Here is a 12,565-nt window from a genome sequence, read left to right as displayed (position 1 = left end):
ATGGTAGGGCATTGAGGAATGCAGTGGAACAGAGAGATCTAGGAATAACAGTGCATAGTTCCCTGAAGGTGGAGTCTCATGTAGATAGGGTGGTGAAGAAGGCTTTTGGAACGCTGGCCTTTATAAATCAGAGCATTGAGTACAGAAGTTGAGATGTAATGTTAAAATTGTATAAGGCATTGGTAAGGCCAAATTTGGAATATTGTGTACAGTTGTGGTCACCGAATTATAGGAAAGATATCAATAAATTAGAGAGAGTGCAGAGACGATTTACTAAGATGTTACCTGGGTTTCAGCACTTAAGTTACAGAGAAAGGTTGAACAAGTTAGGTCTCTATTCATTGGAGCGTAGAAGGTTGAGGGGGGATTTGATCGAGGTATTTAAAATGTTGAGAGGGATAGATAGAGTTGACGTGAATAGGCTGTTTCCATTGAGAGTAGGGGAGATTCAAACAAGAGGACATGATTTGAGAGTTAGGGGGCAAAAGTTTAAGGGAAACACGAGGGGGTATTTCTTCACTCAGAGAGTGATTGCTGTGTGGAATGAGCTTCCTGTAGAAGTAGTAGAGGCCAGTTCAGTTGTGTCATTTAAAGTAAAATTGGATAGGTATATGGACAGGAAAGGAGTGGAGGGTTATGGGCTGAGTGCAGGTAGGTGGGACTAGGTGAGATTAAGAGTTTGGCACGGACTAGGGGGGGGCCGAGACGGCCTGTTTCCGTGCTGTGGATTGTTATATGGTTATGTTACTTCGCACATCAAACATAGTTACAAGTTGGGGTGTTTGTGTACTTCAAAGGCCAATCATCACATTAATTGTGGATGTCTGGGGTATCTATTGCCAGAAGCTTTCAAGACCAGCTGTGTAAGTTACTTTGTCCTAGCAAAGGCATCTGGAAAGCATATGCAGATGATGTCATATAGCACAAAATAGTATAAATGTCACAAGCTTTGGGGATTGTTCGTAATGACGAGGAGAATGACAAAAAGATGAGGTTACAGAAAGAAGAACAAGACTTCATTCCTTAACCTTTGGTCTCCGTGATAGACAAATCATTCATCTGCAAGCTATTGATATGTTCTTCTAGTTCATATGAATTGCACTTGTGTTTGGAAAACTTCAACAAATGAGAAATCCCCTGAGTGTTAAATACGTGTTAAGAACTACAGTATTTGTTTAATTTTTAATGATATACACTTAAATTAAAATAACTGTGCTTAAACCACTTTGTTAGCTGCATTTATCTCCTCCTTGGTAGGGAGGGGTCTCACCACTCAAGCAGTGGGTATTGGCAACTAAACTTCACTGCAGAGGCTAGGCAGGGAAGTAACCCAGTGTTTGAAGAGTAGGTGGATACAATGTAACCTCCCTATAGTCAGGGTACCCCGGATATCTATATTGGACAGGACATAAAATCTTTTGAATTCAAGGCTTTGCGGACAAGAAACCGTCACAATGTACCCAGAATTTTACAGTGCCACACTGCCTCACTGCTCTGGAACTCAGTACCCTGACTGTACTTCATTAAGAGTCTGAGGAGATTTGATACGTCACCAAGAACACTTGCAAATTTCCATAGGTGTACCGTGGAGAGCACTCTAGCTGGCTGCATCACCGTCTGGTATGGTGGGGGGCTACTGCACAGGATTAAAATAAGCAGCAGAGACTTGTAAACCTAGTCTGGGCCCTCGCCTCCCCAGCATCCAGGACATCTTCAAGGAGCAGTGCCTCAGAAAGGCAGTGTCTATCGTTAAGGATACCCATCGCCCAGGACATTTCCTCTTATTGTTTCCGTCAGGTAGAAGGTACAGAAGCCTAAACGCGCACATTCAGCAATTCAGGAACCATTCTTCCCCTCTGCCATCCGATTCCTAAATGGACATTGAATCCTTGCACATCAGCTCTCTACTTTTTTTTGCATTACTTACTTAACTATTATATATATACACACAGACACGTACTGTAATTCACAAATTTTCTCTATTATGTATCGCATTATACTGCTGACGCAAAGTTAACATATTTCACAACATGTGACAATGATACTAAACCTGATTCTGATTCTGACTAATGAAGCCCTACGCACCATTTACCTTCTTATCCAACCTATGAACTTGCGAGGCAGCTTTGAGGGAGCTATGAACGTAGAGCCAAAGTTCCCTCTGTTCCTCCACACTGCTAAGAATCCTGCCATTAACAAGACCATGTGGGTAATGCGTTAAACGCACTCATGGATCAGATAAGAGCCTCTGACTTTTCACAGAGTTACATACCAGACCTTACAACTAAAACAAAAGAAACCATCCCTGTAAACAATAGTGTTCCTCACAGAACTTGTTAAATAATTTATTTGTTTGAGCAGAGATAAACAGTGCTCAACTTACATCAATGTTTTATACTTTACTGCCTGTCAGTCAGTAAACACTGGAGGCTGGAACTGTGTCGATACGCTGCCCACTGCCCAAACCTCAGCTGAGCAATTTTATCCTTCCCACTGTTCCCACTTTACAAAATGAAGCTATTCAACCAAAATAAATAATGGTTTGTTAAGGGCTGCATTCATAAGGAAAATCAGTTATAACTGCTGTGTTCTGTGTCAATATATTCAATCACAAAGAATATATCAGCAAAATAATGCCAAAGAGATAGCAAACGTCAGCTGATCTCCAGCTATTCCTGTGGAAAAGGTATAAAGAGTTACACATTTACAAAAACTCACAGTAGGTTGTAAGTCGATTCCTCCAACTCATACAATTGTCATTTTGTGAACAAGGTACATTAATAATACAGTGAAATTGATATATTTGAGCCCATTTTATTAAATTTCTAGGATCTACACTGAGGGTTTCAAACACAAGTGTCACACAATGACTTCCTACCACCAAGAGCCTCCTGCCTATTATATATATGGATTGGAACAGGAACAGGCTCTTTGGCTGACTGGCTGACTTACTATTTCTGTGACTGATAAACAAGAGCACTATTGAATTGTGAAATGAATATTTCTGTTGATGCTTTGATGACATTTACTCTGGTTTCATGCAGCAGTGACTGACAGACTATGATTGAATTCCGGGAACACCCAGGAAACCATGCAAAATATCACATTCCCAGCTTCAACCTTCTAATACATTATAGAACGCAAGCACGAGGAAATCTGCAGATTCTGGAGATTCAAGCAACACACACAAAACACTGGTGGAACGCAGCAGGCCAGGCAGCATCAATAAGGTCTCAGCCCGAAACGTCGACAGCGCTTCTCCCTATTGATGCTGCCTGACCTGCTGCGTTCCACCGGCATTTTGTGCGTGTTGCTTGAGTACATTATAGAAGTGGAGTCAGATAAAGTCTTTCTTTGTGCCACAACAAGACAAAGGAATGGTCAGTGAATGAAATGGAAGGATATCTTTCAGAACTGAGTCTGTGTCACGGTGTTGTCTTGGTGTGCCAAGAGTTTCTGTGTACCTCAGGTTCCTGGATGGAATGCTGTTCTGCTTATAGGTCCAGGTGTACTGAATCACCAAAGTAACTAAAAGTCAGGCCCGCTAGGCAGAGGTTTAGGTAGCTGCGTCAGAGTTCAAACACTGGCCAATGGCGGAGTGCTGTGTCAGAGCTCAGACACTGGCCAATGGCGGAGACCACAGTCAGAGTTCAGCCACTGGCCAATTGTAGAGACCACAGTCAGAGCTCAGACACTGGCCAATTGTAGAGACCACAGTCAGAGCTCAGACACTGGCCAATTGTAGAGACCACAGTGAGAGCTCAGACACTGGCCAATTGGAGAGGCCAGTATCAGTGCTCAGGGATTGGTCAATGGCGGGGTGCCATGTCAGAGCTCAGACACTGGCCAATGGCGGAGACCACAGTCAGAGTTCAGACACTGGCCAATGGTGGAGAAAATAAATATAGAACATGCAAAGTACCAGAGCACAAATGCCTCAAATACAAGCACAAACACAGGCAGCTCTGTCACAGTGTGAAACCGAACTATCAGCAGCCCAAATACACATCGTTCTCTCAATTCTTTTCACTCTCCCTTTGCTTCCTTGTGCTCGTCCTGCACTTGGGAACCACACCTTGCTCTCTTATTTACAGACACCTGGAACCTTAACTCTCTTTCTCTTCGCACGGATGCTGCTCGGCCTGGAACTTTCCAGCATTTTCTACATTTCTTTAAATTCTAATGCTCTCCCATCTATTTATTCCTTCTACACTTGATACTGCCTCGGAAAAGCAGCCAACTTGAAGGAGCCCTCATACCCGTGCCATTCACCCCCACCCACCTCACATGAGGCAGACCAGACCTGTCGGCTTCTCTCCCATTGTCGTCAGACCACTCACAGGTATGATCTCCCAACCTGCCTTGCCATTGCCCTTCCTTTGCCTACCTGCACTGGACGGTTTCTGTAAGTCCAACACTATATTCTACATTTCCTTTTTACTACTTCAGTGTAGTTATGCACAGAATGATCGGCCTGTACGACACACAGAACTTTTCACTGTGTCTCAGTATATGTGACAATAAACCAATACAATTTTCAGTTAGCTGCCCCCCGGCCTTCATTTCCTCTCTCAGCTCTTCTAACATGCCATCAGCACTGCCAGAACAGACTTCTTCCTGTGGATACTTTGCAATATCCCCTAGCTCACTACAGCTCTTCCTGCCTTTGCAAACACTTGATCCCAAATCCATCCAGTCTAGCCTCTGTGTTAGTTATATCAGCAATGGTTTGCCCTCCTTTGTCACCACTCCAAATGTATCCTGTTCTTCCCAACAAAGTCCCTTAGCCCCCTCCATCATCATAAACCAATGATCTATCTTCACATTTGTGTGCAGAATGCCAAAAACCCATGACCAGGTTTCTCACAACCATGTTTTTTTTAAAGTTTCTCCAATTAAGCTCCCAGCCTTGACAAAACAGTTCTAATCGAAGCGACGATCAGCATGTGAAGTGGGTGTGATCGGCAACACCCTCCTCCAGTGGCTTATCCAGCCAGCCAGCACCACAGCTGTCTGGTTTCATCCTTGTTGTCGTAGAGCTACACGCTCCAGACATTAGACTCCTTTCAATGCACAAAGCTCTTTACTTCAATTTTTTTTTAGAAATAAGTTATACTGTAGCATTCCAGGACCCTCAGCTCAGAAAGGAAGGAGGGAAAAGAGGACAGCAGTAGTGATAAGGGAGTCGATAGTTAGGGGGACAGATAAGAGGTTCTGTGGGAGAGATCGAGAACCCTGGATGGTCTGTTGCCTCCCTGGTGCCAGGGTCCGCGATATCTCGGATTGAGTTCTCCATATTCTCAGGGGGAGGGTGAACAGCCAGATGTTGTGGTCCATGTAGGGACCAATGACGTGGATAGGAAGAAGGAGGAGGTCCTGCAAAGAGAGTTTAGGGAGTTTGGTGCAAAGTTGAAGGACAGAACCTCCAGGGATGCGATCTCAGGATTGCTCCCCGTGCTAGTGAGGCTAGAAATAGGAAGATAATGCAACTAAATACATGGCTAAGGAGATGGTGCAGGAGGGAGGGCTTCATGTTTCTGGACAATTGGGCCTTGTTCCAGGGAAGGTGGGACCTGTTCCGACGAGACGGGTTGCACCTGAACTGGGAGGGGACTAACATCCTTGTTAGCTAGTGCTGCTCCAGGGGGTTTAAACTAGATTTGCAGGGGGAAGGGAACCAGAGTGTTAGAGCAGATAGTGAGGTGGAAAAGGATAAAGGTCATGCGAGGACTGTTTGTGTGGACAGAAATCAAAGGCTTGAATGTGATAGAAATGTTCTCGGGTGCCAAACTGAAGAGACTGGGGAAGAGGCATCTGGCACTCAAATAGAGAAAGATCGGAGACAGCGTGAGGGAGGATAGGCAGGTGATAGAGAAGGGATGTGCTCAGACCGAAGGTTTGAGATGTATCTATTTTAATGCAAGGAGTGTTGTGAACAAAGCGGATGAATTTAGAGTGTGGATCAATACTTGCAGATATGATGTGGTGACCATTACAGAGACTTGGATGGCTCAGGGACAGGAATGGTTACTTCAAGTGCCGGGTTTTACATGTTTCAGAAAGGACAGGGAGGGAGGCAAAAGAGATGGGAGCATGGCACTGTTGATCAGAGATAGTGTCACGGCTGCAGAAAAGGTGGATGCCATGGAGAGATTGTCTATGGAGTCTCTGTGGGTGGAGATTAGGAACAGGAAGGGATCAATAACTTTACTGGGTGTTTTTTTATAGGCCGCCCAATAGTAACAATGATATCGAGGAGCAGATAGGGAAACAGATCCTGGAAAGGTGTAATAATAACAGCATTGTCGTGATGGGAGATCTTAATTTCCCAAATATAGATTGGCATCTCCCAAGAGCAAGGGGTGTAGATGGGGTGGAGTTTGTTAGGTGTGTTCAGGAAGGTTTCTTAACACAATATGTAGATAAGCCTACAAGAGGAGAGGCTGTACTTGATTTGGTATTGGGAAACAAACCTGGTCAGGTGCCAGATCTCTTAGTGGGAGAGCACCTTGGAGATAGTGATCATAATTCTATCTCCTTTACCATAGCATTGGAGAGAGATAGGAACAGACAGTTTGAAAAGCATTTAATTGGAGTAAGGGAAATTATGAGGCTATCAGGCAGGAAATTGGAAGCTTAAATTGGAAACAGATGTTCTCAAAGAAAAGTACAGAAGAAATGTGGCAAATGTTCAGGGAATATTTGTGTGAAATTCTGTATAGGTACATTCCAATGAGACAGGGAAGTTATGGTATGGTGCAGGAACCGTGATGTACAAAGGCTGTAATAAATCTAGTCAAGAAGAAAAGATAAGCTTACAAAAGGTTCAGCGAGCTAGGTAACGTTAGAGATCTAGAAGATTATAAGTCTAACAGGAAGGAGCTTAAGAAGGAAATTAGGAGAACCAGAGGGCCCACGAGAAGGCTTTGGTGAGCAGGATTAAGGAAACCCCAAGCCATTCTCCAAGTATGTGAAGAGCAGGAGAATAAGACATGAAAGAATATGTCCTATCAAATGTGACAGTGGGAAAGTGTGTATGGAACCAGAAGAAATAGCAGAGGTACTTAATGAATACTTTACTTCAGTATTCACTATGGAAAAGGATCTTGGTGATAATAGTGATGACTTGCAGTAGATTCAAAAGCTTGAGCATGTAGATATTAAGAAAGAGCTTTTGGAAAGCATCAAGTTGCATAAGTTGCTGGGCCCTGATGAGATCTACCCCAGGCTACTGCGGGTGGTGAGGGAGAAGATTGCTGAGCCTCTGGCGATGATACTTGCATCATCAATAGGAACAGGAGAGGTTCCAGAGGATTGTAGGATTGTGAATGTTGTTCCTTTATTCAAGAAAGGGAGTAGAGATAGACAAGGAAATTATAGACCAGTGAGTCTTACCTCAGTGGTTGGTAAGTTGATGGAGAAGATCCTGTGAGGCAAAATTTATGAACATTTGGAGAGGTATAATATGATTAGGAATAGTCAGGATGGCTTTGTCAAGAGCAGGTTGTATCTTACGAGCCTGATTGAATCCGTTTTGGGACCCCTACTCTTTGTGATTTTTATAAATGACCTAGATGACGAAGTGGAGGGATGGGTTAGTAAGTTTGCTGATGACACAAAGGTTGGAGGTGTTATGGATAGTGTGGAGGGCTGTCAAAGGTTACAGTGGGACATTGATAGGATGCAAAACTGGGCTGAGAAGTGGCAGATGGAGTTCAACCCAGATAAGTGTGAAGTGGTTCATTTTGGTAGGGCAAATATGATGGCAGAATATAGTATTAATGGTAAGGCTCTTGGCAGTGTGGAGGATCAGAGGGATCTTGGGGTCTGAGTCCATAGGACACTCAAAGCAGCTGCGTAGGTTGACTCAGTGTTTAAGAAGGCCTACGGTGTATTGGCCTTCATCAATCGTGGAATTGAATTTAGGAGCTGAGAGGTAATGTTGCAGTTATATAGGACCCTGGTCAGACCCCACTTGGAGTACTGTGCTCAGTTTTGGTTGCCTCACTACAGGAAGGATATGGAAGCCATAGAAAGGGTGCAGAGGAGATTTACAAGGATGTTGCCTGGATTGGGGAGCATGTCTTAGGAGGATAGGTTGAGTGAACTCGGCCTTTTCTCCTTGGAGTGACAGAGGATGAGAGGTGACCTGACAGAGGTGTATAAGATGATGAGAGGCATTGATCATGTGGATAGTCAGAGGCTTTTTCCCAGAGCTGAAATGGTTGCCACAAGAGGACACAGGTTTAAGGTGCTGGGGAGTAGGTACAGAGGAGATGTCAGGGATAAGTTTTTTTACTCAGAGAGTGGTGAGTGCGTGGAATGGGCTGCTGGCAAAGGTGGTGGAGGCCGATACGATAGGGTCTTTTAAGAGACTTTTGGATAGGTACATGGAGCTTAGAAAAATAGAGAGCTATAGGTAAGCCTAGTAATTTCTAAGGTAGGGACATTTTCAGCACAACCTTGAGGGGAGAAGGGCCTGTATTGTGCTGTAGGTTTTCTATGTTTCTATGAAATCCTGTAAATTCAAAGGGAATGTGGGATACAGGGTGCTGGCAAATTTTGAGGGAATGTGGGAAAGTTTAAAACGAGTTTGGGAGTGTGGATTATCGGAGTTTTACTGTGTGTGGTTGCATTGGAGAAACTTTGACACTCACTCTTCCTGAGCTCACACCTCAAGTATCTCCCCATGCTCCCCTTCCAATTTCTCGTAAGAGTTTGAGAAGCAGAAGCTGGAAGAGGTCATTCACACTTCACGCTAACTTTGACTGGCAGTAAGTTCGTAGGTGACCTTTAACCTTGGTATCACTTTTCTGCAATGACACCACGTCCCTCATTCCATTACTATCCAAATATGTAATTCACATGCCACCTTCAGCATCAACGTCCAAGCACGCAGCATGCATGCATGTGCTGACCACAAACACTTCACCATAATGCACCTCTTCCTCCCTCAGCGACAATATCCAGCTCCCCAATTCATTCCCTCCACACTATCACCATCATAAACTTCAGGTCCATCGGAAGCCAATATTTACTTATTCATCCCTGGACTGTGCCTGCTGAGACCAGCAAGAGCACATACATCATTCAACCTCTGCCAGTGTATACACTGTCCCTGTTGGGTGAGTGGGCAAATGTATGGCAGATGCAGTTTAATGTGGATAAATGTGAGGTTATCCACTTTGGTGGCAAGAACAGGAAGGCAGATTACTACCTAAATGGAGTCAAATTAGGAAAAGGGGAAATACAACGAGATCTAGGTGTTCTTGTACATCAGTCAATGAAAGCAAGCACACAGGTACAGCAGGCAGTGAAGAAAGCTAATGGCGTGCTGGCTTTTATAACACGAGGAATTGGGTATAGGAGTAAAGAGGTTCTTCTGCAGCTGTACAGGGCCCTGGTGAGACCCCACCTGGAGTATGGTGTGCAGTTTTGGTCTCCAAATTTGAGGAAGGACATTCTTGCTATTGAGGGAGTGCAGCATAGGTTCACAAGGTTAATTCCCGGAATGGCGGGACTGTCATATGTTGAAAGATTGGAGCGACTGGGCTTGTATACACTGGAATTTAGAAGGATGAGAGGGGATCTGATCGAAACATATAAGATTATTAAGGGATTGGACACACTGGAGGCAGGAAGCATGTTCCCACTGATGGGCAAGTCCAGAACTAGAGGCCACAGTTTAAGAATAAGGGGTAGGCCATTTAGAACAGAGATATAGAAAAACTTTTTCACCCAGAGAGTGGTGGATATGTGGAATGCTCTGCCCCAGAAGGCAGTGGAGGCCAAGTCTCTGGATGATGCTTTCAAGAGAGTGTTAGATAGAGCTCTTATAGATAGCGGGGTCAAGGGATATGGGGAGAGGGCAGGAACTGGGTTCTGATTGTGTATGATCAGCCATGATCACAGTGAATGGCTGTGCTGGATAGAAGGGCCGAATGGCTTACTCCTGCACCTACTGTCTATTGTTTGTGCATCCTCCACACTACAGTGTCTACGTGCTGGCCAGTGGACTCACCGTAGAACATTACAGCACAGCACAGGTATTTCAGCCCACGACCTTTTAACCCACTCTAATATCAAACTAACCCTTCCCTCCTACATGGCTCCATTTTTCTATCATCCATGTTCCCTAATGTATCTGCCTCTCCCAGCACCCTGGGCAGGCCATTCTATGCACCCACACTCTCTGTAAAAAGAACTTACCTCTGACATCCCCTTCCCTCTAGTTTCCTCCAATCACCTTCAAATTATGCCCCCTTGTATTAGCCATTTCCACCTTGGGAAAAAGCCTCTGGCTTACCACTTGATCAATGCCTCAAGTCACCACTCATTCTCTTTCTCTCAAAGAGAGAAACCATAGCCCACTCAATCTATCCTTGTAAGCCATGCCCTCTAATCCAAGCAGCATCCTGGTAAACCTCCTCTGCGCCCTCTCTGAGGCTTCTACGTCCTTCTTACAATGAGGCAACCAGAACTGAACACAATATTGCAAGTTTGGTCTAACCAGAGTTTTACAGAGCTACAAGAAAAGTTGCTCTTGAACTGAACCCCTGAATAATGAAGGCCAATACACCATAGCCTACTTAACAACTCTATCAACTTTCACCACAACTTTGAGGAATCTCTGGTTGTGGACTTGCAAGATTTTTTTTGTTCCTCCACACTGTCAAGAATGCTGCTATTAATCTGTATTCTGCCTTCAAATTCGACCTTCCACAATGTATCACTTCCCACTTTTCCGGATTGAGCTCCACCTGCCACTTCTCAGCCCAGCAGCAAACTATAAACACCCCTCCACACTGCGCACAACTCCACCAATCTATTTGTAATCTGCAAACTTCGTACCCTTCCACTTCCTCATCCAAGTTGTTTATAAAAAATCACGAAGATCAGGGGGTCGTGGAGCGGATCTCTGCGGACAGTGTGTGACAGTGCATTCACTGTATGCATTATACAGCCCTGCCAGTGAGCCTACCGTGCTCCCCCCGCGAGTGCACGCACTGTCCACCTCTACATGGCCCAGACAGAAGAAAGCCAAGCCCACTGTTGGGGCAGAACCACATATAGATTAGGCTGGGTCTGGTTATTAATGATTCAGGTGGGTTTTATAACAATCCGGTAGTTCAGTGGTTAATTGTTGAATTAACTTCCGAGCTGCCATGATGGGATTCGAAGTTATGTTGTTGTATCAGTGGTTCAGACCTCTCGCAGCAGATTCTCTACCGGCCCTCACGTAACCCTTACCCTGCCAGATAACTAGCAACGCTCTGTTGGCTGTCCTCTGCCAACATTCTCCAGCTCCCTCCGTGACCTCACCTCCAGATATCTCCAGAATCACTCTTGCCAAAATAAACCCCGATACTAATAGCTGTGGGGCCTCATCGGCAGGAACAAGTGGATTGTACTGACCGTTTCTGCTTTCCCTTTACTTTTGACTTCATCTTTTACTGAGGTGTTTTTCCCATCAGCGTGCAGTGTCAGTCGTACTCTTCGGATGTTGCCCTGAGGAGCAGATAAGAGATCACTAAGAAACAAACTTTTTAAAGGTCCAAGCAATCACACGTTTCGCATATGCCATCCATATTAACTACTGTCACACATTGTTAAAGAGGTAAGTGACTTGCCTTGACAGGCTCTGATGCCTCTGAAATAGTGCATGTTGTTGCCGATTTAAACTGCGGCATTCTTCCTGTGAGTATATTTAACCCAAAACGTTGATCTCCGAAGTTACGTCCACAGCGCGGCTGAAACTCTCTTTACCAGAAGCTTGCTTCTCAGAATCTGTCTGCAGTCTCCATTTGGTCAGTAAGTAACTTTAACAGTTTTAGAGGTTTGACCTTAGTTCACTGATGTACAATCCAGTCAGCCCGAAGACCGCGCAGGGCAGCTTGTCGCCTGCAGTGTTCCATCACAACATACGCAAACATCTTCAGAGAAAGTCACCTGTTTCCACCCTGACCAGAGCGTTCCTTAGCAACACCTCAGGTATGACATATCTAGGACCAGGTCCTCACCCAACTTGTCAAACTACATTTCACCTGTTCCAGCCCTTCCTCATTAAAATAGTTTGTGTGGGTGTATCCCTGCTCCACCTTTATCAGGATCAGCCAGGCGTGGTCGCTTGTCATCGACAGCCTGAAGAAAAGCCATTTGATTTTGTTCATTTGATTACCCCGAGCACTCTGCCAGATTTGTCTCAAATTCCAAGCATTTACTTGATGTTAATTCTGCCGCCCTCCTTCATTTCTGCAGCTATTTCTTTATCGTAAGACTGCACAGGGCAGAAACACAAACCACAAGCCTTGCCTAAAGGACACTCCTAGTCATTTGTTTAACTGATTGTTGCAGTGATAGACAGCACCTGCGAGACTCAGTAACCCTTTCAAAACCAGAGGCACGGAGAATGCAACACTGATAACTGACCCGTTTATTTGGCAAACCAATGAATGGGAGAGTCTGTTCTTTATACTGCCAGCTTCAGACCACTGTACCTGTATACTGTACCTCCAGAGTTCACACACCCGAGGTCAGAGTTGAAACCCCACCACTCCAGATGTGG

At 44.7% G+C, this 12,565-nt stretch overlaps 1 protein-coding gene across 1 annotated transcript in view; it reads right to left on the bottom strand.

Moving 5' to 3' along the window:
• Positions 1-12,291, bottom strand: part of myzap (myocardial zonula adherens protein) — a 97,645-nt gene extending 85,354 nt beyond the window's left edge. The window contains exons 1-2 of the mRNA XM_073032909.1: positions 11,631-12,291; positions 11,416-11,508 (exon numbers count right to left, since the gene is read on the bottom strand). Coding sequence (XP_072889010.1) covers positions 11,416-11,508; positions 11,631-11,690 — 153 coding nt within the window. The 5' untranslated portion in view covers positions 11,691-12,291. The remainder of the gene's footprint in view (positions 1-11,415; positions 11,509-11,630) is intronic.
• Between the last annotated feature and the right edge of the window lie 274 nt (positions 12,292-12,565).

This window comes from Hemitrygon akajei, chromosome 30 (assembly GCF_048418815.1).
Source record: "Hemitrygon akajei chromosome 30, sHemAka1.3, whole genome shotgun sequence".
NCBI lineage: Eukaryota > Metazoa > Chordata > Chondrichthyes > Myliobatiformes > Dasyatidae > Hemitrygon > Hemitrygon akajei.
This window is presented reverse-complemented; position numbering and strand designations above follow the sequence as displayed.